The sequence below is a fragment of the Misgurnus anguillicaudatus genome, chromosome 1 (assembly GCF_027580225.2).
Source record: "Misgurnus anguillicaudatus chromosome 1, ASM2758022v2, whole genome shotgun sequence".
In the NCBI taxonomy this organism is placed as follows: Eukaryota; Metazoa; Chordata; class Actinopteri; order Cypriniformes; family Cobitidae; genus Misgurnus; species Misgurnus anguillicaudatus.
The window spans coordinates 23,745,575-23,765,536 of record NC_073337.2 but is presented as its reverse complement, the minus strand read 5'-3'; the positions used below and the strand labels follow the sequence as shown (position 1 = coordinate 23,765,536).

Genomic DNA, 19,962 nt, shown 5'->3' with positions numbered 1-19,962 from the left:
GAAAAATCTTTTTATACATATGTCATCTTGTGTATTGTTAGTTAGGATTCATTCATTTTTGACAACCAAGTGATACATTTCTGGGATAATCTGCTTTACCTTTGGGATGGTCTGAGCTATTTAACTACATGCTTGAGCAACTGCTAACCACAATAATCCTTATCAAGTCAAATTCAATTAACATGTAGGGGCTTCTTCTCCCCAACCAGACATCTCTCACTCTGCATAATTTTCACTTAAGGGGTTAATTGAGGTGAAGGTCTAGATGGTGTCATTTCAGAGCTGCACTGGGACACGTGCCTTGTAACAAGGGAAATTTTGGGCTTTATAAACCATTAAGGCATTATTCTTTAAACCTCAACTAGTTAAGTCTTCCTTTACCGCTATGGCCCTTGAGGAGAGTCTCAGGCGCAACAAAATCAAACATTTCATACACGAAAGATAGACGGGTAAAAGACTGTGGAAGTAGACTTCAGAGTAGGGCTGAAAAGGTTTTTAAGCAAACAGCTTTTATCTTTCCTCGGTGGGCATTTAGACCCGTCAGATATCACAGATGGGGCTTATACAACCAAATGTAATGCTTCCCAAGATGACATCAAAGAATTTCCGTCAAAGAACGAGTCAGAGGCAGATGCATTTTCTACTCGATATGTAGAAAAGTATGACTTGAGGTTAGGCATTAGAACATGAACATGCTCTTAACTGCCAGGCAATCTGGTTGTATTAGTATGTAATGCTAAAAAAAAATCCTAGGCAAGTGTAAAAGACATGCAAGGAAGGAAATAAGGAACTGGTGTAGAGAGGGTCTCCAACAGGCTGAGTCTCTAATAGCTTTTTTGGTCAAGGACAGCACGCCCTCCCCGACTGAAAATGAATTAACTTCTGTCTTCATTATCTCATCTCCGATTCCAATCAACAGCTAATCCACCCGGTAGACTCCCAGCCCTGCACCCACGCGCCACCCTGTGACATTTAATTTAAGTACTATGCAGACTCCTCTCTCAAAAAAAGCTCAATTGAAGGTAGGCATGCAGAGGAAATTATTTGCAGCATAATGAAGCACTGCCTGTCTGTTGTCAACCCTAAACTGACCCAAACAGACCAACGTTAAAAGGACACGCATGACGTATGCAAAACAACTGCTCCAGTGTTTACAAGTGTGGAGAAAGTGAACCGTTCCGACATTGTTGTATGTGAAATGATGCTAATTAATGTTTTTGCGTTTCACATACGTAACTTGAACTTTCGACGTAATTACGTAAGGTCGTGCTTGTGCGACACAAGACGAGAATTAGAGATTTAAGTATAGATTTTTTTTGAAAATGACGATCGCTTCGCTAGATAAGACCCGTATGCTGTGTTCACGCAAAAGGCGAAGAGCATCTGGCGCAAATTATTTCAATTTTAAGTCATTGTAAAGATGCGTTTACGTGCATCTGGAGGTCTCGCAGCACAAATGAGGCGTTTAGCACGGCAGATGCGAATCTGCCTCATTCACTCGTCAAGTTCATGTGAATGACGCGAATTGAGCGTTGCCGCAGGAAATGTGCAAGTTGAAAAATCGGAACTTTGGTGGAAAATCTCGCCACATTAACCAATCAGGAGCTTGCTCTAGTAGTGGCGTGATTACAGGAAGCGAGCAGAGTCGCAGAAGACCCTCCTCCCATGACGCGATTTTCCGTGTGAATGTCTCTAATGACTAGAATTTCATGCGCAGCTTTCAAGTGCGAATGAAGCGAGTAAACTCAAAATGTTCAAGCGTCCAACTACGCGCGACTAGCACGTTTTTGCCGCCTCTACCGCGTTTGGTGTGAATCCAGCATTATGCCTCGGCTGGGATTGTTTGGAGCCCTTTGAAGCTGCTTTGAAACTGTAAACTGTTGAGTCCACTATATGGAGAAAAATCCTGAAATGTTTTCCTCAAAAAACTACTTTTTTTTCGACTGAGCAAAGAAAGACAAAAACATCTTGGATGACATTGGGGTGAGTAAATTATCTGTTTTTTTATGAAAGTGGAGTATTCCTTTACCGGGGAGACGAGGGGGTGAGGGAGGAAAGCACAAAACAAGTAATTTATGTATTTTTTTAGTTACCTCATTGGAAATTCTACCATTATTAGAAGAAAAACTGTAATGGGACATCTGGGGATGATGCTTTAAATAGAAATCTTCTCATTTAAGACACAAATCAAAGACTGAAAAGCCATCATGGAGGCAACCGTGTGTCGATCATGTACTCATTGAAAAAGATATGTGTAAAAGAAAACAAACATACAAATTAAAGCCTTTCTGGTAGTGTTTCTGTAGATATTGTGTTATAGTAAAGAGTAAGAAAAACAAAAATGTTATCTGCTTTCTGACGCATTCGTGTCTTGTACCTCTGACTCAGTGACAGACCAGCATACTAAAAGCCTCATTACCGGAACAAGATTACCTGGAAACGGCTGTTTACCGGGAAATGAATTACCACTATGCAAAGACTTTTTGGAAAGCTATTGCAGGTTTCGCATGATTACCATACAGTTCATTTTCATACTATTAAAAATAATAAATATTATTTAAGATGTTCAGGGTCTCACCTGGTAGTGTAACAGCATGTTGAGTCTTTTCCAGTCGCCCTCGATTTTTGTGGTAACATCTTCATCCTGTAGTATGACTCGTACCACTCTGCCTTGACGCCACTCTGCAGCGAAATAACAATCTTGTAAGTTAAATGAAGCACATTGCAATAAAAGTGATTGTTCTCACAAATCGTTTCCCAAACACTAACACCCCGTTCAGACCGCCAGCTACTAGCAGTAGCAGAGCAACATGATCTCATTGATTTCCGATGAAATGCTTGGTGACTTCCGGTGACACAAGCGTGACCATTGGTGACGGAAAGTGGGAATGTCCAAAGTTGAGAAAAGTTTAACTTTATGCAAATAATGAGCGACAACCAATGAGAGTGAAGCAGTGGAGTTCTCATCAGTTACTGGAGTGAACGATACTCATTTGTCTATGACAACCAGATCTAGAAACGCCTCCTAAGGACCTGAAAGTCGCTGGTGGAACTGGGGGTAACAAAACACCTGCTGTTACAAAAGCAATGGCTTTGTCCTAAATTGCACTAAAAAGTGACCAATAAAGTCCTTGCTTAAGGGCACCTCAGTCGCAACCTGCCAGCCATAAGACTCAAACCAACAACCTCTGGTTCCAATCCAGACTCTCTAACCCAGGGGTGGGCATTCCTGGTCCTGGAGGGCCACTGTCCTGCAAAGTTTAGCTCCAACCCTAATCAAACACACCTGAATTTCATTTCCAAATCATACTGAAGCCTTACATTGGGATTTTCAGGTGTGTTTGATTATGGTTGGAGCTAAACTTTGCAGGACAGTGGCCCTCCAAGACCAGGAATGTCCACCCCTGCTCTAACCATTAGGCCATGACTACCCCTACCTTAATTAACTTTGTGCACATCTTGGCTTAATACAAAAACATTAAGTTATGAGTTAGAAGTACCTGGGTGCAAGTACAACAGTCTTATTATGCAGGTCTTAATCGTACATCCTTGTACGTATTCCACCAAAACAGGTCAAAAAGAAGGTCTGTAGTTGAGTAAGTGAGAGTGTACTTGGGTGAATGAGAGAGAGAGAGAGAAAAAATAAAACTGGGAGAGAAAATAAGCGTATTTGAAGGAGCCTTTTTGGAAAGGGTGGAAGAAAAGTAAAGGTAAATTAATCTCTTCTGCCCTTTGTTAGAGAGCTGGGCCTTCGTGGCCAGTGGATCGATGGGTGTGATTACAGCTGCTGCTGAAAGCCACTTCCTTTTTCATCTCTAGCGGGTCGAGCTTCCTGAGCCCAAACGGCCCTGATCGACCACCTTAAGCCTCCCGCTGAGCTTGCTCTTATTGTAGTTACTGAGCTCGCAAGAGATGCACAACAAAATTCAAAGAGAATCTCCCACCCTCCGCTCAGCCACCAGGGCCTGTCTGCAGCCTCAGCAAAAAACGGCAATGGGATTCAGTGATGGGAATCAAATAAACGCACTTTTGCAATGTGATGTACAGATGACATGGTCTGGAACAAGAAAGGTGTCCTTTTTGAACTCCATTGCTGCTAAATGAATGTATACATGGACTGAGACCTCTTCACGCCTCTTCACGCCACCTGCTGATATCTTTCACTTGGACCAGAAAAGCAAAACAGCAATCACAGGCGAGATGATGAAACGTGTCTCTGGGTGATGAGAATAACTTGCCAGGCCTTTGTTTTTATATTTCAGTACAGTACCACTGTCTATAAACATGCAAATGAGCCTAGACTCAGGGAAGGGCAGACCGAAGAATAAACAAATGGAGGGACGAAAAGAAAACCAAAAACAAGAAACGAAACAAACCGGAACACGTCAACATTGGCCTGATTCCCAAATCCTCCTGTGGTGATGTAAAACCGATAAACAGAGATTCAAGAGACTGAAGATAAAAGAGAAGGAAGAAAGCAATGCAGACAGCGTGAGAAAGTGTAGACAACAGTGCCTAAATGAATTTGTGGAGGTGCTGATGAGAAATGCACCAGAATGGATAAGATCTTTGCTGAAGATGACAGGAGGTGGGTGCAGCTGGATAGCAAAGAGCCAAAAGATAGTTCAAGTCAAGGCTGAAGTGCATTGATTCGTCTGCAATGCATCACTCTCTCATTCTGTTCCTCTATCTTCCATCTCCTCGGGGGATTGTGACGGAGAGAATTAAAAACAAAGGCAGGGGACAAAAAACGCTCCGGTCCAATTTGTCTCCGAGGGCTCGAGGAGATGGAGGCTACCTCATTCCTATTACCCATTATCTTTATCTAGCCCCCAGATCGGAACCAGCGACTATAGCGAGGCTCGGGAGACCCTAAGATCCATTTATGGAATACCGAAAAGCCTCCTCTCATCCGTGGAGTGTGAACGGATACATGCTGCCTCAGACGTTGTCCTTCCCCTCATAATAAAACAATAATAAAACAACACGCTTGGACTCCAGAGAGCTTGTAAAAAGGGGCTAAAACTATTTCTTCACTTATCATGGTGCCAATCCCTTATGTATGCACTAGTTTGTCTATGGGTTGCAGAAATGTTATTTTGCAACGAGAAACAATTCCCATGTAAAGTCATAGGGAAGCTGTTGCCCGTGTTAGAGCATCATTTAATATCAGTGTCTGTCACGTGATCTATTATTGGCCAGATGAGTAAATTTAATGGAAGTCATACCCAGGTCCATGTCAGCAGCTTTGGGTCGGTGCGAGTAGGGGACGTTTTTGTAGATGGCATCCAAAATCTTCTCCTTCACCTGGCTGATGGTGTCACAGTTTAGTACCTTCACTTGAACCTCTGGGCTCTTTTCGTTGTCTGGGTGCATGCAGTTCACCACCTACACAAACCGAGGAACACAATTATCCCAATTAGCATGTGTGTAGGAGAGCAATAAACATGTATAACCCCATTCACACAGCACTTTGATTTTACGAAAATTTCCGTAAAATTGTGAACACGAACACGTCCGTAAATCGCTCCCGTAAAGACCTAGTAATACTGTCGTACATTCACGGAAAGCATTCTGAGGCATAAACAATGCCGTAAGGGGCGTGCCGTAGTGTCCGGAAAATCATTGGCAGTGTGAATGAACCAAAAATCAAGCGATCCCGGACATATCCCAGATGCATTTTCCGTGTATTTTCCGTAATCTTTGTCTGAAAAGGGCTTCTCATGTTTAATTTGCACTAAAATGCATCTGTGTATGTAAGCCGAATAACTCCATGTTGATAAATTTTCAACGAATGCACATTTTTGTTGTTTAGGTTTGAGCTTTTGTATAAACCTTGTGAGAAGCGTGTCTATAACAAGTCTCAGAGGGATTGAACTGCTATCTATATTTAAGATGACACGCATCTAAAGACAACAGGATTAGAGTTGCTAGGTGCACTGAGATTGATGCACAGCTGTCTATCCTACCACAAGTGCATTTCTGAATTTGGCAGCAGGTGTAACCGTGCAAGTGAAAAAACCCATTTGCCACCCTAATGGAGTCGTCAGTTTGCTCACCTCAGCTCACAGCAGTCTGCAATTAACGCACTAATTCTCTTAATCTTAGTTCCTGTTGGATTCGCTATCTGTGATGATAGTCGTCATTAACGTCTCCACTCCCACCATCATCATCGGACGTAACTGCATTGTGAAACCAACCATGAAAAAAGAAAATACCGAATCTTTAAGGCCCTTGATGGCATCTCTTCTGATAGCATTAACCGCCAGAGACCTTATATAGGCTACTTAAAAGTCCAGCAGTATAATGGACTATTTTATAAACTCCTTTTAAAGGTGCATTGTGTAACTTTAAGAAGGATTTCTTGGCAGAAATTCAATATAATATACAAAATTATATTATCCGGGGTGTAAAAAGACTTTAAATAATAAACTGTATTGTTTTTATTACCTTAGAATGAGCTGTTTAATCTACATACATAGAGGTCGTCGTCATGTTTCTACAGTAGCCCTAAATGGACAAACTGTTCTACAGACCGCGTTTCGTCCTGTGGCGGCTACCATATGCGTTTTAAAATTAAGGGGTGAGCTGTTGGTTGCAATTCACAATCTTACCAATAGATGCCGCTAAAGTTTACACACAACACATTTAAAGGACAAACATCTGAATCAATAAAATTAAATGCAGAGCAGTGTGCCGCTTCGTCAGATCTTTCGAAGAATTGGACTGAAACGTAGTCAGTTTTTTTACCTAGGATCTGTGTGGACAGGGATCAAACCCAGCAAAGCAATTTGGCATTTAACTCTTTCCCCGCTATTGACACATTAACTCGTTAATTAAGATAAAACGCTTCCCTGCCAATGACGAGCATTTCCGGTAATCCGCAATACCGCTATTATCCACCAGGTGTATCCGAAACGTATGCAACCCGGAAGCAACGCCTCTCTATCAAAAGTCCTTCACAAAAATACAATTATCTCAGCTTTTTGCTCAAAAATTGGCAAGAATTGGGTTACACATAACTGGACTATTTTGGATCTACAGTTAACGGCAAACAAGTGTTGATAAAACATAGTAATGATTTTTCTATACAAAGCACTGTAATGATTGGAAATACAGCAATAAAATACAGAATTTGCAGTAAGGGATGAGCGGTGGCTGTAGTTTTTACTTGCAGCTGTTTGTTAAGTGCTTTGGATGTGAGGACAGAATGATGTAGCTGAAATGGCTTTTACAGTCATCAAATCAGAACGGTGTTCACAGGAATAGGCCTAATGCCAAGAAGTGATACTACAGTATAGTCTCCACATTTCCTCTCTCTTTTTATCTTTCTTTCAGAAGTCTCATGCAGAATACAGATCACCTTCCTAATGTGGTGCTCGAGTAAACAGCCTATCCTGACATACATCCAGCCCCTGTGACACTGGCTCGCTCACATCTGTCACAGCGGCCCTCTGCCATTCACCACAGAACAGCGTTAGAGGTCAAAGATCAAAACAAGCCTGCATGTTTCCTGTCAGGCAGTGTGCACTGCATTGCATGCCATGTCAGCTCAAACAAATGCCCTACTGCCACACCTGTATGCTTCTTCATACTTTCATACTACTAAACCTCTTCCCATTTCTCCTTCCTACTCTTTAGGATGGACAACAGTTGCTGTGAATGAATGTAGGGCTACATCTTACTGCGACCAGAAACCAAAATGTATTTGGTATTAACCAGGGCGGCGCAATATATCAAAACTACAGAAATGTGCATATCACAATAAAAAAATTGGCAAAAAAATAGTGATTTTTTTTACAATAGAAATAGTTTTATGCAACAGTAAAACATGCTTGTTTACTTTTAAAAATTGTGATGCTTTATTTTCCCAGAAATATAAACATGTTGGTTATATAATAAATACTAAACCGGTTTTAGAAAAAAAAAATATTGCAATGCATTTCAAATAAAGCATTATTTAGCATGCTACCGCAGTTTTCGTCAATATTGTATTAACCACCATCCGACCACAGACCTTACAGTTTAAACTGTGCCGTATGAATAGGGTGGACGATAAACCAGTAGAAATGTGTCAACCTGTTGAGATTTTGGACCGCAGTTTTAAAACAAGTGATTTTAAGACATTGAAACACTATATGCACGCGCTGTTTTGTGTGAGAGGAGGGCGCAAGTTGCGCATCCGCTGCTCATTAAGCTTGTTTTTGTTTTTAAGCGTTTTTGCAGCCTTATTTGCATTAAATACAAATATGCATCAAAATTCCCATCTTTGCGAGTATCCTTAAAAACACGACCATTTAGAGAAAGTAAACAGCTGAAAGAGAAACGCATGTGTAACAGTACATTAGACCCAGACTTTGGTCTTAAAGGGGAAGTTACCTAATTTTGCTTGTGTTTGTCACTCATGTTTTTGTGAAAAGCTCTCACTGCTCTTAAATTAATTTTCTACCTTTAATAATAAGATATTTAATATACATTATATTTATTATCATTCTTTCATTCTTTTATCTTCAGTAAGCTTGAATTTTATTCGTTTTTATCTTCTTTTTATGCATGTATAAGTTTTTTTGTGAGAATTCTGAAAATTCTATAACATTAAATATTTTAGTAACATAAAGCCCTTATTAAAAGATAAAAACTCTACTGTGATAGATATATCGTTGCCATGATATAAACGGAATCCTATAGTGAAATTAAATTTGGCCATATTGCCCACCCCTAATTATGAATATATATTAAGTCAATATGATCATGTCAATATTCCATAAATACATTATTTTAGTTACATATAGCCTAATATTTGGCACATGTAAATTCCTTGTAGTGCCAGCAGGATTATGGGTTTTAACTAGAGATACTAAATTTCTCTTCCGATAACCAGATATTAGGAGTGATGTCTGCCAATACCAATTACCAAGACAGATGGTTTGGTGGTTTTACCTTTAATGTTTGATACTTTACGGTGGCACAATCTTATAAGAGATGCAAATAAAAACTTTATTTTGTTTATGTTTATATAACTTGTTTCAAAGTAATTGGTCTTAGTCATAAACAAACCTATTATATAACATTCTTAATTAGATCAATTTAAAATGATCTCAGATTAACATTCTTAACATACATGAACAAAATTCTGAATATTAAAATAGTATTTCTTAAATTTTTATTTTATGTAAAAGGATAATGTATAGGCAGCAGGAATAAACCCCAAAAGTGTGATCAGGACCTGACGTGCATCAGAGGGTCTTGTATCACACTGGAGGGGCTTATTTCGCGATAACAACCTGCTGACTATACACTATCTCGCTTATTACACGGCTAATTACCTCATAATTAAGGTAAGGAACATTAAACATTGATTTGAAATATCTTATTAGCTCATTTATAGCGAATGCAGATCTTCCGCGAGGAAAACCCATATTTACTTTCGGTTTTAAGATAAAACAAGACATTTAAATGTCACAAACACACTATTTGGTTGAATCATTTGTAAATATAATGTCATATATGTTATTAAAGGACATATTTATTTTTTGTGTAATATTAAACTGTACCTGTCAAAATTATCATAAAATAATTATTTTGAGCGGTAGTTATCTGAAAAGAACAAACCTTGGAATGTTGTGACTGGCCAATCAGAATCAAGCATTTTAGAGAGCCATATAATAAGAATAACTTTTTTGCTTTTAGCGGTCAATACCGATTATTGGCTGATCTATCCGTGCATTTCTAGTTTTAACCCTTAACTGCCTAAATATCAAATTGTATGCTTTCAAATGACAAACATTCATGTCTATCGCTTTCAAAATCAGCTATGTTGACTTGCCTCACCCGTCTATGCCGGGCTTTAGGGACTTACCAATGTCTTGTAATCAATTTGCTGTCTGATGAGCTTGTCTTCACTGAGCGAGTATCGGGCTTCTCCAGTGATGGAGTCAATGGGGCCTTTTTCCATCTGTTGCTTTATGGCACAGAAGAGAGAGAACAGCGGCTCTCCAGCGCACTCCTACATAAAATGAGGGAATAAAAAGAAAACACTCTTACAGGCTGTCATACCTTATTCAGCAAGAGACATTTCAAAATAGTGACTTGATTGATTATTGATGATGCATCACTTTGTAGTTTTACCCAGTTGATTTTTCTATGAGAGGGACATTTGCAGTCACTGAAGTTAACAGCAGTGTTATTGTTTAATGCGTACTTCGGTTTTCCCTTACGAATCTGTAAAACCCCCTGTCAAAGGGGCCTAGAAGTATTTTAGTGCCTCTGTAGTTGAATTTGTAGAAAACGTGCTTGTTGAAATGAGAAATGGATGGCAACTGGTGGTCTGGGCATCTGGTCAAGCAGTGTTCAATAATACACGAATCGATGTGCTGTGACCACAATAATAATGTTATGGTTTCGCATGGATGAGATCACAATAAAGTCTTTCTCATACAGTAAAGTCCAATTTGAGCTTAAATGAATCCTGGAGCTCTTGAGCTACGGTACGGATTCATTCACTCACATCTAATCCGTTAAACCAGACTGGAATAAAACTAAGCCTAGATTTCCAGGATTTACAGCCTGCTGTATCCCAGAATTCAGGATATTTTGTAACATTGAGACGTGCTTATAAAGAGGTAAATGACAGGTGTTAGGTGTGAATCCGGACTGCAGTGGTACTAACGGTCACGGTGCTGAGCAAAGAAGCTCTTGGTGTTAAGCCGAGTGTCTTATTATAGATGCCAAGAAACACTGGAGTCAGCAAGACCCAGCCAACTTTTAAACCATCTTTGATTAAAAGTGCACGCAAACACCCACATGCATCGACACATACTCGCACACAAACACAAACACCTGCAGTGCACCACTTTCAATCCTCCCATAAGACTCCTCTGTGCACAAAAGCATGTTTGCCTTGAGGGTCTTTTTTAGTTTTTCTTATTGCATATCGATGTAAAAATGGTGAACGAACTTCTTACCTTGAGGAACTTGTATAGCAGAAACGTGAACCAATTCGTGAGCATTTTCTCAGCCACTGACTCCGTTCTGAAAAACAAAGTGAATGAACAAATAAATGAATGCGGCACAATGCTACGATTATCACTGTGAGTGTCACGCACAAACGCGATTACCACGAGCGTGAAAAATTCACTTCACAATGCCTGGTGTCTGTAAATGAATAGGACTTTGTTAAACAAACATAATTGCCGAAACATGAATTGCACTCCGGAATCTACAGCTCCGATCTGCGGGCCGTCTTTATTACCAGAGCCATAATAATCCGGAACACTCTTAATACAAGAAACCCAATTAAAAGCCTTTATATGATATGACTGGATAGATGCCAGCTGAACCTGGAATAAGACCGGATTCATTTCCCCCCCATTGAGCTCAAAACAGATCACATTACAATAGAAGGTGACTGAATGGAGGGCTGGGGTGCTTCGGCACACAACACGATCGGACGGCACCTTCACTTGGACCGCAGGCTTTGATGTACATACATAATACTACGATAAAGTGAAACCCTATATACTCAGATCTTGTGTCTGCAATGTGTGTGTGCAGCAGGGACCTGGTAAGCTGCCAACGAGCCATGGCACAGAGCATCAATATTTTAGGATTACACCATTGTGTCTGCACCTCCGCTGCTCTGCATCCCAGCTGCCACCTGCAGTCTCCTGCCGCTGTGTGTGCGCGCATGCATCCGTATGCATGCTCGTGTGCCCACTAAGCTGGTGCAACACCTGTAAAGGATTATTGGTCCATAGGCACTGCGTCAGACGGCACAAAGTGGGCCAAAGGAGAACGGGGCCAGGGGTCACCTTTCATCTTTTCTTTCATCTCAATCTGTCCCTCCTAACAATCATCTGCACTCCCAAATGTTCTCAATTGCGAAAATTATCATTAAAGATGATAGGAGGGGTGCACCTAGAAACTAGACATTTGCTGTGTATGTATCAGATGATGACATCATAGTATTGGTGTTGTTTATCTAATATAATAAATGTAGTAAATGCATGCACCATGGTATTTACATGGTAACCCAAATACGTTATTGAATACCATTACTACATAAAAAACATGTAGTGTGCTTGTATATAAATATTCCCATTAGCTTTCACTGGAATATGCGGATTTTACTGTCATTATTGTTGGCAAGACCCCATAAACTCAGTTACCCATATCCTGTGCTACCTCTCTGCTCACTGGAGGGAAGATAAAGTGCATCAGTGCCAAAGAATCCTGGCACAACCTCTCTAAAACACTGCCACCGTGCCAGGAGTAAGCAACTATCACCGTCCCCCCGATCCTTATGATACATATCACTGGAGGAGCAGCCCGTTTGGTTTTGGGAAAGTGATGACCCATCCAGAGGTAAAGAATAGGGAGGTGGGGAGAGGGCAGCACCTGGTGCTTAGTTCCTCCTGATTAAACACTCAATTTCAAGGCGAATAATCTAAGAGCTGCTAGAAGACTTCTCCATGGTAAACGTGCAAAGTATCATCAGGAGGCAGAGCTCAGCTACGCTCCATAAACATGAGGAAGAGGGAGAGAAAGCGCTTCATATATCTTCCTCATGTTTCTTTGATTCACCCGAGGCCATTTGCATTTGACGCCGCTGTTTGCACGGCAAATGGATGTGAACGGCCGATTGTTGACGTCTGCGATTGCCAAAGAGCTTGTTTATGATCCACAGCCTAGCTAATACGTAAGCTGTCACACTGTGACAGATATTGCACCGCGAGTGTCTGTGATGTGCTGAAAATGTCTCTCGTAAATGCATTCGTAGATTTAAGTGTGAAGTGTTGAATGTGTAAAGCTTAAACAACAAATAAAAGCTCTTATCGCTACATTCATTTTCCTAGAGAGCAATGAGTTTCAATGGTGAGCAGATGATGACGTTATGGTAGATCTCACCATTTCAAAGGGACAACAAAGTGTCAGGTCTGTAACACCATTGATTTCCATAGTATTTTTCCTACTTTTAAAAACACTGGTTCCCCCAGATCTGCTTTGGAACAACTTGAGGGTGAGTAAATGATAAAAGAATTTTCATTTTGGGTGAACTATCCCTTTAACACTTTAAAGACCAAATTATTTGACCTTATCACATTTGTTTCTTTATAATAATGATGTAATCTTTCTGCAATAAGATGATACTTGGATAACTAAGACCACACAATCCAATCTCAAGGCATTTTGTGGTATAGTCACAAAATATCTGATTTATTTATTTGTGTTCATGGACACAATTTTCCTCTGTTTTTGTGTCACTTATCACAAATTCCTATGTATTGTTTTCGTGTCCCAGAGCATATAATTTTATTTATTGGTTTCTCATTTTTCCCTCAGATTTTTTAACTATTGTCGCTTAGGGTTAGAACGATTTTCTGTAACATCTTAGAAATCCTAACCCAAAACCCAAATCTAACCCCAATCCCAAGCGACAATGGTTAAAAATATAAAAATAATAAGAATCCAATACATAAAATGACATCATAAACCCAACCCCAAATCTAACCCCAATCCCAAGCGACAATGGTTAAAAATCTGGAAAAAAATTTAAAAGCCAATACATAAAATTAAATCCTAACCCCAAATCTAACCCCAAGCAACAATGGTTAAAATCTGTAAAAAATGGAGAAACCAATACATAAAATAACATCCTAACCCAAAAATCTAACCCCAATCCCAAACGACAATGGTTAAAAATCTAAAAAAAATTAAGAAGCCAATACATAAAATGACATCCAAACCCCAAATCTAACCCAAAGCAACAATGGTTAAAAAAAAGAAAAATTAAAACCCACTACATAAAATGAAGTCCTAACCCAAACCCCAAATCTAACCCCAAACCCAAGTGACAATGATTAAAAATCTGAAAAAAATTGAGAAACCAATACATAAAATGACATCCTACCCTAAACCCCGAATCTAACCCCAATCCCAAGCGACAATGGTTAAAAATCTGAAAAAAATCGAGAAACCAATACATAAAATGACATCCTACCTTCAACCTCAAATCTAACCCCAATCCCAAGCGACAATGGTTAAAAAAATAAAATTAAAATAAAAACCAAAACATAAAATGAAATCCAAATCTAACCCAAACCTAACCCCAAACCCAAGTGACAATGATTAAAAATCTAAAAAATTATAATAATTAAGAAGCCAATACATAAAATGACATCCTACCCTCAACCTCAAATCTAACCCCAATCCCAGGCGACAATGGGTAAAATATTTTAAAAATTAAGAAGCCAATCCATAAAATGACATCCAACCCCAAATGTAACCCCAATTCCAAGCGACAATGGTTAAAAAATAAAATAAAAACCAAAACATAAAATGAAATCCAAATCTAACCCAAACCCCAAATCTAACCCCAACCCCAAGTGACAATGATTTAAAATCTGAAAAAAAATCAGAAGCCAATACATAAAAAGACATCCTAACCCGAACCCCAAATCCAACCCTAAGTGACAATGGTTAAAAATCTGAAAAAAATTAAGAAGCCAATACATAAAATGACATCTTAAACCAAACCCCAAATCTAACCGCAACCCCAAGCCATAATGGAAAAAAGAAAAATTAGAAACCAATACATAAAATGAAATTAACCCAAACCCCAAATCTAATCCCAACCCTAAGAGGCAATAGTTACATTTTTTTAAAGAATACATAAAATGACATGAAAAAGAAAGTCGTGCTCAATGACAGGAATAAGAGGAAAATTGAGTCCATGAATAAATAAACAAATATTTTGTGACTCTACCACAAATGCCTTGAGATAGGGTTGGACCACATCACATCTGCAAAGCTTTAAAAGAGAAACTTGTGAGCAAAGAAAATGTTTTCGGGGCGGTCTGCTGTGTAATTGAAGCTCACGTCAGGAGCTCGCAGACACAAACACCTGCCTAATGGCTTGATGTTATGAGGCTCGGAAAGGCTCACAGCATCATAGGGTTTATTTTCTTAACCAAACAATCGTGGGTTGAAACAAACCCCTGGTACGTCCCCTCCCAAATGCACATGTGTTAAAGAACACAGTTTGAAGCCAGGAATGATTTCAATTTCGCACTCCGGCTCATGTAGAGAAGATTGCCCGCTCGGCTCACGGATGAGTCCCGCTGCGTAACCATGGTTCCCCCCTCACTGGGGATTATCCCCCCGGGAATAATCGCAGGACTTCTGTTTAGCTCTGCTCGACTTTTGCGTGCTTACGTGTGTGTGCGAACGGGAGCGAATTTGAAGGAGAGCATGCACGCGGGCGTACGATGCATCTACAGGCATGTGCGTGAATTAGACCCTGCATAACACATTCCTATGCAATCCTACCAAGGGAAACAGGCTTTACTGATGCCATACATCCAGAGAAAGCGGTTATTTTTAATCGTAAATGAGGAGAGTGGGCTGGAGGGAGAGAAATACGACAGATGGTTGTGGAAGACGCCTGTTTGTTGGTTAGCCCGGGTGTGTTTGTGAACTCAGGTTGAGGCTGGACAGATGGGGCGGCCATCGCTTGCGCTTTCTTGGAAATGGGGAAAGGAAAGCTGGTTGGAGGCTTCTGCCAAAGACGTCCTGCTTCTTTGCATTTTAAACACAGATTTAGAAATCACACGGTGAGAGAGAGAGAGAGAGAGTAGAAAGTGATTTTCAGACAACAGATTAAGCTTTTCTGTTCTGGGCCGGCGCTCTGTATCATGCTAAGCAGGTGCTTGAGGTTAGACAGGTTTCATGTGGTGTATATCCATGAGAGTCTAATCCGTTGAAATATATGGACTCAAGCAGGTGGTCTCAATTGCTATAGACAGCAAAGAAAAACTTTAAATTGCTTTGTGCGGTAAATTATTGTTTGACAGCATGAAACCACTGAAATTGAAAGACATTTGGGAAGTGTTTACCAAAATGTATGCATTTACAAAACCATCAGTTTTACTGCTGAGTCCATTTTATTGGGCCAGTATAGTTCTTGGTAGTATTAGTTTTACAGACTTTTTGTTTAGTTTTGTATGCTTTTCTATCGTGTCCAATATAAAATCTGGGTCCTTATGTAACCACTGTATTGTTATCAAAATCACTATCCTAAACCGCTTTTATTTAGCACCATTTTTTTAAGACTGTAACTGAATAATGTTTATAAATGGACTCATAAATGGAACATACGAGTGCAAATGGGTGGAGAGTAAAAATAAGTTTGCATGGTATAGTAATAACATTGCCCTTTCTGCTATTAGAATAGAGAGCTACAGTATAGAAGAGTTGATTGCATGGGGAATTGAGCTCGACACATCTCCCTGCATTCAGTAGGTTTTTAGTGCTCTGTTAATTGGATCTAGAGCTAATTAATCCTAATTACAATTTAATGATGAGCGTGCCAGTGAATTTCATGTTTGGGAGAGAAAGTGTGCGTTGTAATGTCCCCGAGAGCAATTATTCCTATTCGGTGTATAGTAGAGTACCAAAGGAAATTTGCAAAGGTCACCTGCTCTTGAATATGTAGCTTGCTATAAATAGAATTAGGCAGATAATTCCAAAATTTAAAACATGTGACCTGATGATTGTGCCTGTTGGACCACAAGATTGGATATCTGAGATGTGTTTAGTACCTTCTGAGCAATAGTTTGGGATGGTTCTTGCTCTCCAGGTTCTTGTCGATGAGGTCGGACAGCAGGTGTTTGAGAACGTCAGTGGCGTATTCCAGTTTACTCTGCAACACCGTCATGATCAGTGAGGCGACGTTGCCGCGGTCTCGCATGGAGAATCCTCTCTGGGACTCCAGCGTTCTGATGAAGGACAGCAGGAAAACCTTGTTGTTGATCAGCTGTCCAAACAGTTTAAGGCCTTTCTCCACCTGTTCCTGTCTGTAACCTGGCACCTGTGGCAAACAACAGACAAAACACTGCTTAAAAAGATAACATTTTACAATTCTGAAGTCTGAATATATTTGCATATTCATTCAAATCACAATAACCGCAAAAGGTTCTCTATTTCCATAGATGGATGGATGGATGGATGGATAGATCGATGGATGGGCAGACAGGCAGTATAAATACATGGAAGGATAGACAGACAGATGTGGATGGATGGATGGATAGACGGACACTATGGATGGATGGAAGGACGGATGGATGTACATGGATGGATGGATAGGCAGGTGGATGGAAACTATAGATAGATGGATGGACATTATGGATGGATAGATACACAGACAGATGTGGAAGGATGGATGGACGAATGGACACTATGGATGAATTGGAGGGTAGATGGACACTATAGACAGATGGATAGATCAATGAATTGATAGATGGATGGATGGATGGATGGATGGGTGGATGGACACTATAGATAGATGGATAGATCGATGGATGGGCAGACAGGCAGTATAAATACATGGGTGGATAGACAGACAGATGTGGATGGATGGATGGACAGACGGACACTATGGATGGATGGACAGATGGATGGAAGGACGGATGGATGGATGGATGGATGGATGGATGGATAGGCAGGCGGACGGAAACTATAGATAGATGGATGGACAGACAGACAGACAGATAGATAGAAAAACAGATAAATGGTTGGACGGATGGACACTATAAATAGATGGAGATGGATGGATGAACAGATAGACACAAGGGATGGATGGATTGAAGAATGGACAGATGGATGGATGGATAAACGGATAGTATAGATGGATGGATAGACAGACAGACAGACAGATGTAGATGGATAGATGGATGGATTCATGGACAGACACTATGGATGGATAGATAGATAGATAGATAGATAGATAGATAGATAGATAGATAGATAGATAGATAGATAGATAGATAGATAGATAGATAGATAGATAGATAGATAGATAGATAGATAGATAGATGTGTGACCTAGGTGACCTGATGACAAATCCTTAACCGTGCAGACACCTCATGACATCATTTTCGTGTGATTTATCCCATCAATAATCATTAAATACCTGTCAGAATCTAAAGATGGCTCCCGTCATTAGATTTGATTTCGCTATAAACTTTTCCAGAGAGATGGGATGTTTATTACAATTAAGTCTTAATTGAAATAGCTGATTAGAAGCAGAGCTCATCTGGCATGGGTAGGTAAGGTTTCACTTGTACATTTAGCCGCAATTGGCTGAGGAAATGTGTGTGTGATTCAATTAAAACTGTCCATCACTGTCATAGTGGGACATAAATAACCGGTAGCACAATGTAGCCGCCATCGATTTCGATTTTAATTCCGCTCGCGTGCTTGAAAAAAACTGTTGTGTCGCATGTCATTATTGTTATTAGCGAAAGAGTGATTGTGAATCAGAGAGCAGCTCATTACTTTAAGAAAAAATAGACGGAAAGAGAGAGAGACTTCATGTAGATTATAATGAGAGCCGCTGTATATTGTTGGCTGAAGGTGAACACAAACGGCACAGTGACGGCTTTAATTCCCAACAACCCCACTGTGCTGCTGCAGCTTCAGAGCTGAAAAAACACATAAATACTTGGCAGGCATTATTGCATCTGTTTCTCACACAGGTATGATGTGCAATAATAACATGTGTATGGGTACATCCAACGAAGAGGCCATTAAGATGCAAATTATTATTGCAGAAAAACAACACTGTAATTTGTCGATTCTTTGTTGTTGGGGTCTCAGGCCAAGGGCTCCTTGGTGGATAAAGAGATTGAGCAGACCTCCTGCTACATATAATATAAAATTGAGTGTTGTGTTTTATGCCTAAGTAAAGGATAATGTACAGCCAGGTGATCGTTATCGCAAAACAGACCCCAGGACCCCAATGTGGAGTGTAGAGAAGTGAAATGTACCTTCATGGCATTTATGGCTAAATCTCTTTTTAATGAAAAATTTTACCACAACACATTTTCAGTCAAGAATGGCAATTTATGGTGCCAACCTATATTGGATGTAGATCTAATAGATGTAGTAAAATAATATGTTACCTCCAGGTCTCTAAGAACAGGGTGCTCCTCAATGCCAGGAAAAAGAACTCGCATGGTGTAAGTGCGGTAGTCTAGGAAAGGAATGCCGGCTCCGTCCAGATCGCTGGTCAACTCGTGAATGTCTGTCTGCAGTTCTGCAAATGCTGCGAAAGACACAGATCACAAATAACAATTTCTTACATTTGAAATTTATTTGTCATACATACATTGACATGCTTGATGTGACACTCAAAAATTCTACAACAGTATATTAAAAAGAGACAGATAGATAGATGGACGAAGGGACAGACGAACACTATGTATGGATGGGGGGCGGACGGACACTATAGATAGATGGATGGACAGCCAAACAGACAGACAGACACTGTAGATAGATAGATAATTTAATGGATGAATGGATGGACAGACACTATGGATGGATGGGCGGATGGACGGACACTAGATAGATAGATGGATGGATGAATACACGGATGGACACACTGGAAGGATGGATGGGCGGATGGACATTATAGATGGGTGGACGGATGGATAGATGGATGGCGGACACTATGGATGGATGAATGGATGGACGGGTGGGTGGACGGACACTATAGAGACATGGATGAATAGATGGATGAATAGACGAAAATAATAAATATATGGCTGGACGGAAATTATAGATGAATGGGCAGGTGGAAAACCACTATAGATAGATGGATTGACAGACAGACAGACAGTGTAAATGGATAGATGGATGGATGGACAGATACATTGGATTGATTGATGGGCAGATGGATGGGCGAATGAACATGATGGATGGATAGATGGACAAACAGACACTATGGATGGATGGATGGACTGGGTGGATGAAGGATGGATGGATGGATAGATAAATGGATGGATGGATGGATGATGGATGGATGGACAGGCGGACAGACACTATAGATAGATGGATGGATGGACAGATACATTGGATAGATGGATGGATGGGCAGACAGACACTATGGATGGACTGGATGGATGG

The 19,962-nt window shown here is 40.2% G+C and overlaps 1 protein-coding gene across 2 annotated transcripts in view; it reads right to left on the bottom strand.

The window, feature by feature from the left end:
• Nucleotides 1-19,962, bottom strand: part of plxna4 (plexin A4) — a 289,939-nt gene that overhangs the window by 26,524 nt on the left and 243,453 nt on the right. For both annotated transcript variants that reach the window (XM_073868431.1, XM_055191382.2), the window contains exons 21-26: nt 18,960-19,102; nt 16,599-16,867; nt 10,965-11,031; nt 9,860-10,006; nt 5,229-5,388; nt 2,579-2,682 (exon numbers count right to left, since the gene is read on the bottom strand). In XM_073868431.1, coding sequence (XP_073724532.1) covers nt 2,579-2,682; nt 5,229-5,388; nt 9,860-10,006; nt 10,965-11,031; nt 16,599-16,867; nt 18,960-19,102 — 890 coding nt within the window. The remainder of the gene's footprint in view (nt 1-2,578; nt 2,683-5,228; nt 5,389-9,859; nt 10,007-10,964; nt 11,032-16,598; nt 16,868-18,959; nt 19,103-19,962) is intronic.